This window comes from Mytilus californianus, unplaced genomic scaffold, assembly GCF_021869535.1.
Source record: "Mytilus californianus isolate M0D057914Y unplaced genomic scaffold, xbMytCali1.0.p SCAF_10, whole genome shotgun sequence".
NCBI classification, from domain to species: Eukaryota; Metazoa; Mollusca; class Bivalvia; order Mytilida; family Mytilidae; genus Mytilus; species Mytilus californianus.
In genome coordinates, this window is record NW_026262582.1 from 51,393,180 (window position 1) to 51,411,286 (window position 18,107).

General features: G+C 31.2%; 1 protein-coding gene and 1 long non-coding RNA gene across 4 annotated transcripts in view; one reads left to right on the plus strand and one right to left on the minus strand.

Moving 5' to 3' along the window:
• Nucleotides 1-18,107, minus strand: part of LOC127718799 (dual specificity calcium/calmodulin-dependent 3',5'-cyclic nucleotide phosphodiesterase 1A-like) — a 140,770-nt gene that overhangs the window by 9,622 nt on the left and 113,041 nt on the right. For all 3 annotated transcript variants that reach the window (XM_052224863.1, XM_052224864.1, XM_052224861.1), the window contains 7 exons: nucleotides 10,823-11,005; nucleotides 10,108-10,174; nucleotides 9,072-9,329; nucleotides 7,831-7,931; nucleotides 6,950-7,075; nucleotides 5,867-5,968; nucleotides 4,850-5,052 (listed from right to left, as the gene is read on the minus strand). In XM_052224863.1, coding sequence (XP_052080823.1) covers nucleotides 4,850-5,052; nucleotides 5,867-5,968; nucleotides 6,950-7,075; nucleotides 7,831-7,931; nucleotides 9,072-9,329; nucleotides 10,108-10,174; nucleotides 10,823-11,005 — 1,040 coding nt within the window. The remainder of the gene's footprint in view (nucleotides 1-4,849; nucleotides 5,053-5,866; nucleotides 5,969-6,949; nucleotides 7,076-7,830; nucleotides 7,932-9,071; nucleotides 9,330-10,107; nucleotides 10,175-10,822; nucleotides 11,006-18,107) is intronic.
• LOC127718841 (uncharacterized) lies at nucleotides 714-2,374 on the plus strand. The gene is made up of 2 exons (XR_007989968.1): nucleotides 714-855; nucleotides 2,001-2,374. It is a non-coding gene; the product is annotated as an uncharacterized LOC127718841 (long non-coding RNA).

Here is an 18,107-nt window from a genome sequence, read left to right on the forward strand (position 1 = left end):
AGGAAGATTACACAAATTCGTATGGTTGCCCAATTAATTGGGTTATATTCTTCATCTTATCATGCAATTACACTTGCACATTTACAGCATAGATATTTGGACATTGACAAAACAAAAGCTTTACAAAAATCTTTTAAAAATTTTAATGCTCATATGTCTTTGTCGGTGGAGAGTAAAAATGAGATTTTATGGTGGATTCAAAATATTAAAAAAGAAAATGGTTGTCCAATTCGACAAGAGCCTCCAAAAGTTTATTTACAAACTGATGCGTCGTTGATAGGTTGGGGTGCAGTATTTGAGAAAGATTGTACCCAAGGTAGATGGAATATAGATGAATGTCAGAATCATATTAATGTGTTAGAATTAAAAGCAATAATTTTGGCATTGCAGGCTCTTTGTAGATCTGTTAAAGATTGTCATATTTGTGTTAGAACAGACAGCGCAGTAGCGGTTGCATACATCAATAATCAAGGGGGATCAATATTATCGCTTTTAAAACTTGCAAAAGAAATTTGGTTTTGGAGTACTGAAAGAAAAGTATTTATATCTGCGGTACATATCCCAGGAAAACAAAATACACAACCAGATAATTTATCTAGACAATTTAATGATTCTTCAGAGTGGAAACTAAATAGTTCAGTTTTTGAAAAAGTGACTTTAAGTTTATTTAACCCAGAGATTGATTTGTTTGCGTCTCGTTTAAACAAACAACGGCCAAAGTATGTTAGTTGGTTTCCTGATCCAGAAGCTTATGCTTCAGATGCATTTTCTCTCTCTTGGAGTAATTTATTACCATATATTTTTGCTCCTTTCAGTCAGTTGCCAAGAGTCCTACAGAAAATAGAAGAGGACAAGGTAAGGAAGGCATTAATTATAGCTCCTGTTTGGACCACACAAACATGGTTTCCAAAATTATTAGAATTATTAATTTCTACTCCACTAAAATTACCAAATTGGTCAGATCTATTAACTTTGGCTCACAATGGTCAAAGACATTCAATGAACAAAAGAAGATTATTCCTTATCGCTTGTATTGTATCCGGCGATATCTCATTGATAAAGGCTTTTCAAAAAGAGCTGTTAGAATTCTCTCCGAATCATGGAGAGATTCAACCAATAAACAGTATGAATATGCTTGGAGGAAGTGGATTTTGTGGTGTAGTAAAGAACAAATTAATTCCACTTCTCCATCTGTGATACAAATTTTGAATTATCTATCTTTTTTGTATGAAAACAAAAAATCTTACAGCTGTATTAATTCTCATAAATCAGCTATTTGTCAGACTCTGACATTAATGGGTATGGCTGAATTAGCAAAAGATAAACACATAACTAGATTTATGAAAGGCATTTTTAATTTAAGGCCGTCTTTACCTAGATATACATTTACATGGAATGTTGGTACAGTTTTGAAGTACTTATCACAATTATATCCAAATGAGAATTTATCTCTAAAAATGTTAACTCTGAAATGCATTGCTTTATTTGCATTGTCATCAGCTCAAAGATCACAAACACTTGTTAATTTAGATCTGAGATTTGTATTTGTAACAGACAATTCTTTGATTTTTAAGATACCAGTTTTACTAAAAACAACTAAACCAAACAAATCTAATTTGGATGTTATCATACATAAATATCAAAAACAGGATATTTGTCCTGTTAGATGTATTAAACATTATATTTTACGGACAAAGGATGTTCGAAAAAGTAAAAATTTATTCATTTCTTTTAGAACATTCAAACGTGTTACAACTTCAACTATTGCTCGTTGGTTGAAAATAGTGTTAGGTAATGCAGGAATTGATATAAACAAATTTAAGGCACACTCATATCGTAGTGCTTCAACTTCAGCTGCTAAACAAGCTGGAATTTCACTGAATGATATATTAAAAACTGCTAACTGGAGGTCAGCTTACTCTTTTCAAAAGTTTTATTTTAAAGATATTGAAACTCCATTGCCATCATATACTGAAACAGTATTTAATTCTTATTTATAGCTAGTGGTTTACAGGAACTGTATGGTGGACCAGGAGGATCAGCTATGGTTTTTCTACGTACATGTTATGATGTATCTAGCATTTCTGCGAGATGAATGGTTTTTGGACATTCCATTTGGTTTTTTGCAACAGGAGTTTGCTTACATTTGGAGTTGAATCGAACAGTTTTAGTCAATAGCATTAAATTTCGAGAACGTTTGAGAAGAAGCATAGAGAAAATGTGATAATTTAAGAATAATGAGAAAACAACAGTGTTATTTTGTTATATTTGTTACATGTGAGAGACATTTTAAAGTGAACTTTATAGAGTATTAATTGTTTTCTGAAGATTGTAACAGATTTTTGTTTTTGAACATAATAAAAGTTATTATGAAGCTTATGTCTTTATTCCACAAAACAAAGAAATATTCTATTATTTCATGATAGTCATTGCAATTCTGGGTAGTTTTGGAGTAATGTTATTGAGACAAAATGTGATAATTTATGATCTACTACATGTACATATTATGTAGAGTGGTAGTTAGGTTTTCTACTAGAGGATGTTTTATATTTGGTATTAATAGATAATAGAGACTGTTTATGATTTTGGTATGAAAACAGAAACATCTAATATATGGAATAAAAGGATAGTAGATAGACATATTGGTGATTGTGTATTCTCTTTCGTACAAGTGATATACATGTATGGAGACAGATGAATTTTCTTTTTATCTGCAGTTAAATACTTTGATATGATTTAGGCTCATACATAGATACTTGTTAAAGTATGAGAGACCAATTGTTTGGTTATGGTGATTGATGTTCTTGTTGTTCTTGTTGGTATTTGCATTTTTGGCTGTAAAGAGTTCACTATTAACCCGAGTCAAGCCCGGGTTATGATATATAATGGACCATCATCCAAACATCTGTGATGTGATGGATGAAGGTCATTATATGAGGAAGCCAAGGGCTTCCGAGGGTTAATAGTACCCTCCCTAGTGAAAACCCATTCCCGATGAGGTTTGATATAAATGCAAATACTGGTCGTGTTACTACCCATTTACACTGGAGATTTTACTGTTTGCCTCAAAATAAAAGAGGATACTACTCAGGTCACCTGGCCTTATATACTACCTGGACATACAAAAAATCACTCAACTGTAAAATAGGCGTGTGGCTGGCACATAATAAAAGGTTCACTATTAACCCTCGGAAGCCCTTGGCTTCCTCATATAATGACCTTCATCCATCACATCACAGATGTTTGGATGATGGTCCATTATTTTTATTTCGCTGCAATCATTCCTAACTACCTTTAAAAGGCTTGTATAGTCCGCGGTTTTATTCTCCAAAATTGATCCTGACATCAGGGGTGCGGACTATAGAGTACAATAAGCAAGATATAAGAGAAAAAATTTCAATTTTGCGATGTGGTTTGTTTACATTCCGCCATGTTTGTTATTGACATTGTAGAGGGCGCTCTTATCATTTTTCAAACAAAAAATTTTACCCAATCCATATTAATAAGTTATTTTTATTCAATATCAAATTAATACTGATAAATTTAAAAATTAAATACTTCATTACAAAATTCTTGTTTCTTTTCAATGCATTGCTAAATATAAACTGGTATCTGCTTGAATGAAATCGTATAAAAAAAGTAAAGAAAGACAACCGTAAACCAGCTTACGATGTGTAAACTACAACACGCAATCGGTTATTATTCGTTCCGTTTTGGTGTTTCCTATTGACAAATATGTTTTGTATTAGCTTAAGACCCTTCAAACATTAATGTGATAGATATATTAAACATGGTTTTACATAAGGAGGGAACTGTTTTACTTTCAAAGTCGTATTATAGTGATATCTATTATGTACGGATTTCGACTCTCACCGGCTTTTTTCATCTTTTACACATGCTTTTCAAACTTCCGGTTTAAACATACACAAGTTTCTAAATTGTTTTTTGTGTGATTTTGATTTATTTTAACCAGCGTGAAGTGTTTTAGAACCATTTACAAGCAGTTTCAGCTTCTGATTTGGTGATTGAAAATAGGGTTTTCCAAGAAAATACCGCAAACGACCACACACGATTTAAAATTACCGAAGTTTCATTTGACCTTTTCTAACAGTTACAAAAAGTTTTTTTACCTGAAATTTCGTGGGGAGAAGGGGATGCGGACTATGTACCAGTGCGAACTATACAAGCCCAATTACAGTACCAACCGTTCACTGAAGCAATGAGCTAAATGTTTTACCAGTTGATCAGTTTGTAGAGGTCAATTCAAACTGCAATTAGTATTGTGAAAAACATTCTGAACAAGCACAGTAAACATTTAATAAATTTGCTACTTTTTTGGGACAGACAAAAATCTGATCAGTCCGACAAAACCTACAACACTGTCTGACCAAATGTCAGACAGAAACCAAGAGTTTGGCACAGACTGTAAGTGCATGGTTTTGAGTATGGTACAGACCCAACTTCAACTTTACTCATGTGTGAATCATTTTCAGAATAATTGATGTACAAATTTTAATTATTGTCAGAACTCAAACATTGATGATAGCTTTTCTCTGAAAATCCATGAATTATTGAGAAAGCACCAAATCTACTGAAAATTGACTTAGGCAAACCCAGAAAGAGCAAGAGACACTCTTTATTGTAAGATATTAGTAACTATGATGTTTTGTTTAAATGAGTACCAATTGCAGGATTAATTACACTCCAAGTCTGCACATGAATGAGACTTTAATGCCAGCTACATGCATTTTTTACTTGTATATGTGCATAAATTACAGAATTTAATGCACTCCCAGTCTATGCTTGAATGAGACATGTGATTCCACTCATTCTGATTGAATGTCCTTACCTATTTGTGACTCTGCTACAAGAACACCACTTCTATCACACAACGGAGAGAATGGCAGACCTAATTCTTTTTCTCTATCTCCTTGTCTAAAGAATTCTTCCAGCAATTGATTTGTCCACTTGTAATGCAAATTCCATTCTTTAGCAGGATGACCTATATCTGCACAATGTAGCACCATGGATAAAGCTTTAGCCTTGTCAATGCTGAAATTTAATTGAATTTTAAACATAAACAATATATTTCAACATTTTGAGGCAATGCGGTCTCTATAAACAATTTTCCTCAGTAGACATTGTTTAAATAAAATAAGTTCCCAATTGAGAGGAACAAATATATGCTGTTTCCTGTTCTAAACATTAATTAAAATCTGCTTTTGAAACAATCTTTAGTGCTATTACATTTAATATGTCATTTCGGCAACACAGTTTACCTTGTAAAGTAAGTAATACAATAAAATTGGTCTAACAGAATAATTCTTTTGACAAACCCTCTTTGAATTAAAGTGAAAAATATCAATAAAATGTTATGTTAAGCTTTTGCCAATTCCCTGAAAATGTAACAATGCCTTAAAACACCCATAAAACCCATGAAATATATATTTTGTACATATACACACTCTTTTGGTGAACAGTAATCTTCATTTAAGAATATGTATGTTTGGGTAATTCTACTTCAATACTATATCAGACATGCACAAGTATTACATAAGAAAAAATATGTTATTAAATTCCCCAAAAAAGGAAATCGAACACTGTCTGAATATTCCTATTAAAATCATTGATAATCTTCCAGCTGATTTCCAACACTAGGTTTTGTTGAGTCAGGTGTCTCATCTGTTCTTGCTATGGTTCTTTCAATTTTATAGACATTTCAATGTTTTTATATGTAAAAGGTAATAGATCAGAAAAAGTCTCATTCAAATGATAAGATGTTCCTTAAAAAAAGGTAAAGATTTTATTGGAAAAATATATGCATGACTGAACTTTCCAGAAATCATGAGCTGCAGCTATAACATACCTTTCTGGCATACTCAGCAAACCTTTCAGATTTTTAATTTGTTGAAAATGGAAAGACATATCTGTAGCGAGAACCATATCTATCACCAGGTTACGAAACTCTCTAGGAAAAACACAACAAATAATTAGTAAGAATAACAATAAATGATTAATTCTAAAGAAAAGTTCATTTAAATTATCAATCCAAGGAAAACATGTTTTTTACTTTAGTTATGATCAGCTAGATTTTATCATTTTTTAATCTGTAGTCCTTGGTGACCTTTTAGTCACTTAAAAACTATTTTTATTCTTTCTTTTCTTTTATATTTTCTAAATTGTAATGCAAAAACATTACAAATTAGTTGAAAGGGAGATAACTCAGAAAGATTTTGTTTCACATCATATATTTCTCATAGTTTTTACAAAACAACCTGAAGGCTACATTGTCATTTGCAAACTGACTGGTTGAAGAAAATTTTAAAAAAAAATGCATAATAACTAAAGAGCACCATTCCAATGTTCCCTTACTGATGCACATATTACATATTTTATCTGTCCAAAGGCAATAACTGTCATATATTTTTGCTTGGTTCTTTTAAACTTTTTTATAGATATCCTACAAGAAATGTAGGCATGAGATCCCATATGAAGCCATTTTCCAAAAAAAATTCATATTTCCAAGGGCATAACTTCTGTAACAAACAGACATTCCAAGTGGAATAACTCATTTCAGTATAGTTTATCTGCACTAATTTTTGAATTTGTCGGAGACATAAAGATATTAAAATGATTATAAAGATTGGCTTTTTAAAAACTTCCCTTTTGACATCTTGTGTCCTATAAAACTGATGTCACATATGATAATGCTGATATTTACTTATGATAATGCTGATATTCACTTATGAAAATGCTGATATTCACTTAAGTCATACAGATGTTCCATAATTGAATGTCTGTCTGTGAGATTGTGTGTGTGTGTGTGTAATTAAAATTCTATGGTTTTTTGTATTTTTTACTTTAATCATGAAACATGATACAATTTTATAATTTTTTTTAACAAAAAAAATTTTTCTACAGTTAGGTGGCTTTGACAATATAAACTTACTTATATTCCTCTCTGCTGAGATTACTTAGTATATTGCTGTCATCGTTTTTCATCATTCGGAATGAGGCACTGATATGGTAGTTTTCTAATACAGCTCTGTCATTGTACAACAGAGCAACTTCGGACCTGTAATGTAAATTTTCAAAAATAATTCAAAATACGTATCTTTCTATCCATTAAAAAAAATTGATACAGGTGTATATTCATGCATCAACAATATAGAAATTCTGAAATTACTAAATCATGAAAAAAGAAATGATATTCATATGAAATATTGCTATATATCTGCCTAACAGCATTTGTGACTGTACTTGGTTTGGTTTTCCTCTCTATAAGGTTCTTATTGCATATTTGTTTTCACAAGACTTTGTTTTGTCCATCTGTGTACTTTTTTTGGGGGTGTTGGATCCTGTAATATAAGTAATTTTTGGGGTTCAGTTTTTGAGATTTAATTCAACTTTTTTTCATCTTTCTTCTTGTGCTGCTCGAAGTGAAGATAAAAAGTTAATCTTATCAAGCTTAGTTCAGAATAAAACTCTCATTTGATAAGGGCTATTCCATTAAAATGTGTGTGGGAGGGTAGGAAGGGATTTTATTATTGATTCTAATATGATGTCCTGCTAACGCTCGGTATAAAGATATTAACAAATATAATGCCTACCCATGTTAAAATGAGCATAAAGCATGGCATGAAAGAATTATTTCTTAAATGTGGGTCATGGGTCTTTTTTCAGTATGCGTCTACTACCATTATGCAAAATCATCTAAAAAATGGTTCTTGGTTGTAGGGATATTTGAAAGTCCCTTCCTACCCTCCCACATACATCTTAATGGAATAGCCCTAACCTTGGTAGTATCTGTGAACATTAATTTATCCTTACCCTGTCATTATATGAAAGTTATTTGTAGTTCCTGTGTGTTCATAATCATGTATCAAAGCAGCAATAATTGTAGCAAAAATTTCTATATCTGTCAACCAATGCTGAAAAAAACAATTCTTATGTGTAAAAAATAGTTCAAATATACAGTGTATTGACTTTGGTATTCTTCACCTACAATTTGTTTGGTTAATTACACCTCGAATTTTGATTCATTGATAGAAAGTGTATTTAGATAGTGTATTTTTCATATATTTTTTGTTATCAGCTGCAGATAAATTTTTGTTACTGTGGATTCATTCTTATTTGTGGGATACTTATTTTTTATGGATTTCCTGGGTACAGGTCAACCATGAATTTAAATGTTTAACAAATTACAATTTTCTATAGGCTTGTATGCAGACTTGGGAAAAACCATGAAATTAAATACCCATGAAAATACCCCAATCCACGAAAAATTGGTACCCACGAAAATAAATGAGTATACTTTTTTACCTTTCATGGAGATGTGAATGGTCAGCTTTGTTAAATGTGTCAATTTTTGCTTATGTCTTGATAGTGAACTTTAGAATAAGGGAAATAAATTCTAATGCTTAACATAACCATCTCTTTTGATTTTAGATGTAATTAAAGAGATATTTATCATGTTTGGGAGGGGTATTTGTAAAAAGAAGATATTTTCTTTGCTTAGTAGTGCATTACATTTTACATTCTATCTACTGATATTTTTCAAATACCCTTCCTGCACATAATTTATCTGTTCAATAAATTGATTTAATGAAAAGCTTCTTCAAAATATATTCCAAAGGCATTTGTGTTTTATTTTTACAAACCAGCGACTCTTTTTACAAAAAAAACTTACAACTAAAATTGATTGTAAGTTATACTGAAATGTTTATGAAAAGAGCCCCAGATATTGAAAGACACAAAACTGTCTTGATTTTATTTGTTTATTTGTTGATAGTTTTGTCTTCAGTTGCATGGTTTTTAGATTCTCCTGATCTAAACACACTGACAATTATAAACAATAAAGTTGCTAACCTTCTACGTCATTTGTTCTCCGGTGAAGAGTTGTCTCATTGGCAATCATACCACATCTTCTAGTAAATTCTTGACAAAAAAAGAAGAATTATTTATTTTTTCTACAGAAGGAGAAAATAACTCTGAATCAAAGTGCTAAAAGAATTTGAATAACACAGGTTAGTGAAAAAAATACCATCAAACTTATTTCATATCATACTTACCACTAATTTACTCTGGTTTAATATCACATGCACGCTCTGGGCTACGTCTGCACCATGTAAAAGGTTGTGGTAGGGGTTTTTATATTTGCTATATCCTATTTCAAGATTTAACAGGAAAGTGTCCAGAACAGTGCTGTTGATTTTATATTTTGCAATTATATCATATTTTTGTAAGAGTTCATAACCAACAAATTTCAAAGAATGATTGTCAGCGGCATCGTTCACAGCAAAAACATCAAATCCCCATTCATCTAAATGCTGAAAATAGAAAAAGAGGAACAAATATTAATGCTGGTTAATTGAAAAAATTACTTGTTCAGCTGTACATACAATTTAGCACATTTTGAAAAACTATAACAAATCAAATGCTCAAGTAAACTGAAACAAGTCTTACCAAGTCATTCCCAAAGTTGCCGGACATAGGGCAAAGGCCAGTAAAAATTGGTTTGGTCCAGTTAAGTGATATGTATTACTGGACCAAATGACCAGTAAATTTTTAATTTTGTTCAAATCATATGTGTAAATGTCCTGTAAAAAAGAGCCTGTTCCAGTTAAGAAGAAAGGTTTACTGGACCAAATGTCCAGTTGATTTCTCAAAGCCTTGGGAAACACTGCTTAACTGAAATTTTTTATCAGTATATGCAATGAAAACTCTTTTTAATTTTAAATGTGGCAATTTTTCGAGATAGGTGCTTATTTGGGCATCTAAAAGCTTTCAATTCATCTGATCAGCAAATAAAGGTCAGCTCTGCCGCTCAGCCAAAAAATACACTGGGTTGATAATGCAATTTACAAGGAGCTTATCTAGTCCAACAACACGAACTACATGCAAAAATGAGTAAATGAGTATAGTCTTAGTAAACAAAAAATACATGTTAAATTATTCTTTCCTACACATCTATATAAGAAGCAGCAAGTAATATCTATTTTTAACTATTCTAATATTCTAAGTTTTAACTTAGAACTCATATTCAATTTAGAGTTCTTGCATGTCCGTGTAAACTTAAACAACTTTAACATAATACTTGACCCTGACCTTTAATAACAGTAGAACATGGGGTGGAACGTGTAATCCTGTTGAACTTGAAAGTCTTCTGTAAATTCTGAAATTGAATTCAAAATAAATACAGCATTTCGAAATAAAAATGCACTTCATGAAAAAAAATTATTACATATTTTTAAAATGCACTAGTTAGCTTACAAATCAAATGGACATTCATATACATTATATACATGTGTTTTGTCATTGTAAAACCTTTTCAAAACATTTCCCTCTTAAAATCCAGGTAATTCAACCTACGTCTCTTTGAATTATTTCAACTTTTATGTCCATAAGAATGGACTTAAAATCATTGAATGCTTATAATGATAATATTTCTTATATTCCTTTTCTAATGGAAGGTCAACTTTTCATTGTCTTCACTAAATAAAAAACAATAATGAACACGAACATTATAGAATACAGTTCTAAAACTGACTCCATTTTATTAAAATTAAAATTTGTATACTTTTTTTCATGAACTGAGATTTTACACTGCCATATCACCTTGGTGATATTTTATTTGTGATTTAATGTAGCTCTGAATATATATTTTTCATCATATTTATTGCGTTTCTTATAATGGTTGCTTTGATGGATAGCTCTAATCTGATGTGGTTTCTTAAGTTCTAAACAGCTTTGCCTTTAATTTAAAACAGGATCTTGGCAATTTTAGATATAATTCTTGGCTAAACTAGATTAATGATGTTACCTGTCAACCATAATACCAGCCCGTATGGCATGAGCAACACTTTTGAACTTTGGTTTTTCTTCCCCTCGTCTTTTGATATTGCTCATGGAGCGTGTGAAGGTCAAGGCTAACCAATCCCGAACTTCACTCGGAACAGCATCCGGCTCAACCTCACTGAGCTCGTCATCTTCATCACAGAGACGCCTGAAAATATATTTCACAAGTTGTTTATTCATTTTGTCGTCTCCCTTGAATAAGTTTAACCTTCTCCAAATCTGCAATAGAATCAGCTACTAAGTGCGCTTTTACTTCAAGAATATAAAGTGTCTCAACTGCAGACATTCACTACAATAAAACAACACTATACATACAGCACTGGTCAAGCTGTTGTAATCACTTCAGTTACATACACTGAATTTTCTACATTTTGAATAAGAACCATGATAACAATCCCAAATTTTCTGTGTCCAGGGACAAAATCACTGAAATTATGATTTACATAAAGAATTAAAAAACTAAAATCTTTAATGTGAAGAAGCTATTAATATATATTATCATTCACAGAAGAAAAGGACATTTAAATCAGTACATGTTTTTCAAAAGCATTATATAAATATTAAAATCTTGCTGTACAAAAAATTTCACATAAGGTGTCAATATTGTGACAAAATTTACTTTAAGTAGTGTTTATTTATAAAAATACCTTTGCAGTCATATTTTTGAATACAGAGAAACCATAAGATTAGCATCTACATAAATTGGTAAATTCTTTATTGTCCAAAGACCAGACAATTTGGAATTTTAAAAGTACAACTACACTTACCTGTGAACTACTTAATAGGTCAAACACTAAATTTCAGACCTTTTAAAATTCACTTGTTCTAAACATTGGAAAATTAATAACTATTTCTGGATTATGTCATAAAATAAAACTGTGTTTAAAACACATTTGGAATATGACTGGAGTGCAATTATAATATCAATCAATTCAAGAATCATTTAACAACTTTTTAGAATATATGAATTTTAAGAATTTGTTCCACTAGTGGGCATCAAGAAAACACATTTAATAAAAGATAAAATTACACATACTTTCTGTGCTTTTCCCATTTTGAAAGGTTGCTGTCTAGTTGACCTACACAATTTCACTCATGCACTTTTTTTCAATAATTGACAATCTGCTGTTAATAATGGTTGTCCCAATGATGTTGCATAATACTGTGACAAGAAAATTGAAAAAAGTGAGAAAATAAATGGATATTTCTCATCTGCAATATTGGAAATATAATTACAGCTTTCCAAAATAGAATCCAGTAAAAAGTAAACGTGACATATGGGGCAAATCTATTATTACACAGAGAAACTGACATCTGAAAATGAAGAAAATTTGTTTCAATAGGAAAATCACACAGCAGACCTCGTCAATGTGGAAATCAGCTGCTTGAACAATATCGATTTAAACGAACGCGACAATACCCCCTACGGATGACAGATAGAATTGTCCTTCTTTTCTTGAGGATTTTATTATCTTCCCTTCCTTTGCTTCTATGATTTTACTTTACAATACATTGTTCAGTCTTATTCCCGCAGTGTACAATTAGCGGAAACCTTAAGAAATTTAAGAAATAGAATTACAGAAAAAGAATGCTTAACAAAATTTAGAGTTTTCTACCTTAATTAAGCTGATAGAATCTTTTGAAATACAAGCTTATTCTTTTTCATTGATGTGAAACAGTTGAGAGTTAATTTAAATTTCAAACAAAATTTAGAAATAGAATGTACATAATTTTTTTAGGATTTCATTTGATAAGTTCTCAAACTGGATAATTAATATAAAAAGAGACTGTGTTAAACAAGATAAAAGAGTTTTCAAAAGAACTTATACAGCTTAAAACTGATTAGCGCCAGTCGTATTTGTGGAAAAAAATATAAGCAGGTCTGTAGTGTAAAAACACTTTTAGATCTTTTCTATTGTAATTGGTAGTCAGCAGAACTAGTCTACACTAGTTAAAAATAATGTTGTCCTTCCCAGAAATGTATAAAGGTACAAGTTTACAGATAGTTGATTATTTGTATCTTACCCTGAAAAAAACTTCAGATGAACAAAATAAAAAAATATATGATTCCAATTTTCTATGTCTGGTTTCAAAATTTCAGGATACTTTTTTGTGATTAAGTATAAAAATAAAGATAAAACATAATAAAAAAAAAAAAGAAGAGAGTATATTCATCACTAAATGGGAGATTGAGAGGACCAGATTAGATTTAAATTAGGGTAAAATTTACAAAAAAAAGATTCAAGTCAAGGGAAGGTACTTATCACTTTATTGCTATTTGGAATTGAACATCAATTGACATCAATCAGTCTTTCAAAGTATGTACGGTATACACATTTTCCCTTATTTAGTAAAAATTTTACAGAAACACCTTTACCATCCTATAAAAGGAGACATAAATAAAACTAAATCACAGTACAGACTAAAAAAAGAGAAGCAGAAAGAGAAAGGAGTTAAAATTTGTTAAGCCTTTTTAAATATTTCAGGGGTCCCTGTAGATGTAATTTAGGGTAAAGAAGCCCATACACAACTTTCGAATTTGTTTATTTCCCATACTTTTCAAATCTCACAATACATCAATTGGGACAATCAATGAAATTCATTCAGGAAAAAGGAACTGGAAATTAGTCTTTTATCAACATACATGATAAGAATAAAGTTTTTGAATTTTGAACTGAAGAATAGACTCATTGGCATTTGTCTCATTGGCAATCATACCACATCTCCTTATTTTTATATCAATACCAGGACAGTGATCTTTAGGTTAATATCAGATGAGGATCCAGGATTTTTGTACAAATTTTCTAGTGGAACCTGTTAAGAGGTTTGGATTAACCATAAGTGAAACTCCATAAGGGGAGCCCCGGACCTGACACCGCCCCCCCCCCCCCCCCCCCCCCCCCCCACCCCCCAACTCAAATTTGTTTTATTTCTTTTGAACATGCATTTAGAACTGGGATTTCTATTACTTTCTCATGTAACATTAAAAAATTGCAGGTTATTGGTAAAGGTTAGTTTAGTTAACAGCTCTATATATATGGGTTGAGACCCCCAAACTGTAGGCCATAATTGAAAAAGGCCAAATTTCTAGTGAAAAAGGTATATCCATCAAGTCATGTTCATCCAAAAGTTGGGAGCATATTCTTCAGACTTGTAGCTCCTACAGTCCTTGTGATTTTTTATGTTTTTGCAGACCCAAGAACCATAAGAGCTTTGGTTCCACAGCTAATTTTGACCTGCAATTAAGTTAAAAAAATTCCGAAGACTAAATTATTTTGTAATTTTTATCAGGACAGCTAGGCTCTGTATTCTGTAAATATATATATCATTAGACAGGAGGATCACATGTTTGCTGCATTGAATTGTACTTTCAGTTTGTATTTCATGGGTTTCAGTTTTGAAAAGGCCTAAAGAAAACAGGCCAGAAAACATGTCAATATTTAGGAAACCTGCCAACCCTACAACTTGATGAGACTTTTGGATTGGGTTCAGCTAAATTTTATTGGCTTGGAGTAAAATAATGTAAAGTCAAAGAATACTAGGTACAATAGCTTTCCTTTTTCTATTCCATACACTGGAATGAAAAAGTTGTAATGTCAGTGGGAAGTGCAAACTTACTTTGTTATTTTTATAGTCACTGGCAAGTCCTTATCTTTGACTTTGTTTTTCTTCTTCATACAGCTGCATGGGCAAATGCAACAAGTGCGATCAGACATTCCAGGTGTTTATAATGCTTCCAAAAGCTTTCACAAGTTTCTTTTAAGTCATGCTTCCTTGTGGTTGCATAACTTATCACAAAAAAACAACAAACCTGCACTTTCAGGACTACTAAATGTTATGACATCATAACATAATGGATGTCACTTCCTGTCTCCATGACACAAATATTGTGTGCACATAAACTTATGACATCATAATGAATACTTTTCTTAGCATAAATTAATGACATCATAAAACATACTTTTCTCAGCATAAATCAATGACATCATGATGCATTCTTTTCTCATCATAAATTAATGACATCATACCTCATATTCCATGAATGAAGTTTTTTTTAATGAAATTTTCAAATTGTTTGCTTGGATTAATAAAAGAATACTTTTAAAATTTATATTTTTGGAATTTTTGGACAATGTTAAGTTTTCATCCTGGAAGATAGCTTAAATTTATGGAAAATTAATTACCTTTCTTGAATCACAAAACCTGGCAAACTTTCTATTATAAATCTTCATTCTTACAAATATTACACCATCATTTTTTTTTTCAGGATAAATATAGTAAAACTAGAGTATTTATATTTTATGACTAATAAGGGAAAAATATTTATAATTATTTGACAGAATAGCATTTTCAATCATTGAGATCACTTTTATTAAAAAAGAAAAAAGGCTTCGGTTGTTATTTACAATTTCTTAAAAAAAAAATTACATAAGCAAATAATTGTAATATAAACATACAGTGACCTATAGTTGTTAATTTCTGCGTCATTTGGTCTCTTGTGGAGAGTTGTCTCATTGGCAATGATACAACATCTTATTTTTATATATGAATTAATTATTAAAAGGACATAAATGAAACAGAAGCTTAGAGGTCATAAAAAGACAAGGACATCTAAGAGCATACATGTGATTCTTCCGGCGGGAGTCAAAATCTCCCGCTTTTCAGACCCTCTTCCGTCCCTCCCGTTAAAATTTGAAATCTTCCGCTTTTTGAAAATGTCAACCTCGTAAAATTTTCATTAGACATTTTTGTTTACAAAATTGATACGGACAGAGAAAAAGTCCGAGAAACTCGAAATTGATATGGGAAAAGTCCGAGAAAAACGGCAGTTTCCTGTAATGGACTTTGTGTCAAAAGTTAAAATAGGTAAAATTAGCCTGAGGTGTTTAGGATTAAACTGTATTTACAACAATATATAAAAGATAATAGGCAATTACCTAGTGATCAACTAGCAAGTTTAAGACACAAGCCAGGTTGATTAAAAGTGAAATACTGACAAAGGATTAAATTGTACAAGTTGTATAAACAACGATTTAATTTGATGCTGTTGAAAACATGGAACATTTACTAAACCTCAAAGACAAATGAAATCAACTCAAATATGATATTTATGGCTTGTTTTCTATCCAAGCCAATGGAATACCTATATAAGTACAGTTGTCTTGGACTATTCTAAAATTTTAGAATTTGACAAAATGCAAACCGTATTTTTATATCACCAAATACCCCAGCAGCAAGTAAAAGAAGACCAAGTATCTAGCCAAATTCAACTCTGCCTGGAGATCTGATTTCAAATGATGCAGATCCAGTACCAAGGGTCAAGACCATGCTTACTACACTTCATGCAAAGCTGACTGTGGTGACCCTAATGATTTGACCAAACTTATGGGGACAGCTACCCACCAGCAAGCCTACAACTCTATCAATTTAACACCACTGTTCAGTAGTGGTACCAAAGTTGACAATGTAGCTAAATCAGAGGTACTTTCTGCCAACTCTATATGATGGCTGATCACTTTATCTTGAATTATATATAATGAATAAATATTTGAAAACCCCTTATCTTCTATTTTTATCAAGTAAAAATGGATATGGAGTTGTTGAAAGGTATGAAATTATTGTTTTTTTAACAAACAAAAAAAGAAGATATGCAGTTTAAACACACAAAAAAACCATTGCGTACGTCGATAAATAGGTCGATAAAAAATCTCCAGTTATGAAGCCCAAACTCCAGCTGAAAATTTCCAAATCTCCAGTTGTGGCTTGACAACTCTGTCACATGTCTGTAAGAGGTCAATAATTGTGATCTTTATAATAGTAGACAGGTGTATAAATAATATTTAAAAAAAAGTCTTTAAATAGTTATTTTAATTGAAAATATCAGATTGATCCTTTAATTATAAACAACATAAATTATATATGACATGTAAATATCACAATGTGTAAGATTTGCTAGAATATTCAAATTTCAAAACATTGAAGTTCAAAAATCAAAATGACAAAAACACATTGATATAACAAATGGCCTAAAGTAAAACATTTCAACTGAAATCAAAGAGCTTTACATAAATTCCTTCATAAATACACTACACTTCAATTTAGAAGTTCTTTAAAATGGACCTTCTTATAATTCATGCAAAATGCAAGATTGGCTGGACTATAATATAACTAAAAGAAGGTTTAGATTAAGTACAGATGCGGATCCAGGATTATTGATAAATAAAAGTAACCCATATTTCAATTTTTTCCCTGTAAGATGTAACTGCAAGATGCTTTTTTTTCAAGATTTAAACGGAAAACTTTCATTTCTAAATGTACTGTTACAGAAGTAGATCACTAATTGTAAATAAGACAGCACTGCTTAACAACACAAATAAAGTTCACATGGTTTGGCCAGTATCAATTTAACCAATATCAAATTGAATTCTTATTAAAAAGAAATGCCTGCTGTCAAACAGAACTCTCATCAATGACAATTTCAATAACAGAGAGATTAATTTCTCTCCAGCAAAATGGTTCCCTGTTTTCATTAAATCTACAGTCAGTCAACTCAACAGAGTTCATTTTCCTTAAAAAGTAACAGATAGCAAAATATTATCTAATTTAGATTTCCACTTCTTTTTATTAACATGACAAAATATAGCGTGTACTTTGACAGCGATATATAATTTTCTTGATTGCGGAATCACGTCTGAATGGCATCTTTTTAGAGTTATTTACTGAAACGCAATTAATAAAATTGTGCCAGATTGGTTCTATGTCTGTTAAGGCATTGTCCTGGAAAAACTCTGTATAAATAGACAAGAATCATATATCTAATGAATATTGGAAAAGTGTTTTTGACGATAATGCCAATTGATTTTGCCGACACAAGTCTGGTGATGATGTTAGTTCTACTCTGACGTCATGTTCGCATGACGATTAATGATACCGCTACGGGGAAATCAGCAAATCTAAACCAGAGAATAAATCATCGGAAATGCTACCACTAATCATTCCCAATTACTGAACATACACAGTACGGCATTTTATTCCGTTTGACAAGAACTAGGTTTCTAGTTGGAACTTTTGTATTTCAATTTGAAAATATAAATTGGACTCATTATTCTTTGTCAACTTAACTATCCATCAAGGAGCCTTGAATGTCCTCTTCCAATTTATTTTTTTCATTTGTTTATATTTGTTTCTTCAGGCATTTGAAAATGACCTTTAAATATATTTGGTAATTTTCCATGGAATAGCGAACTGAA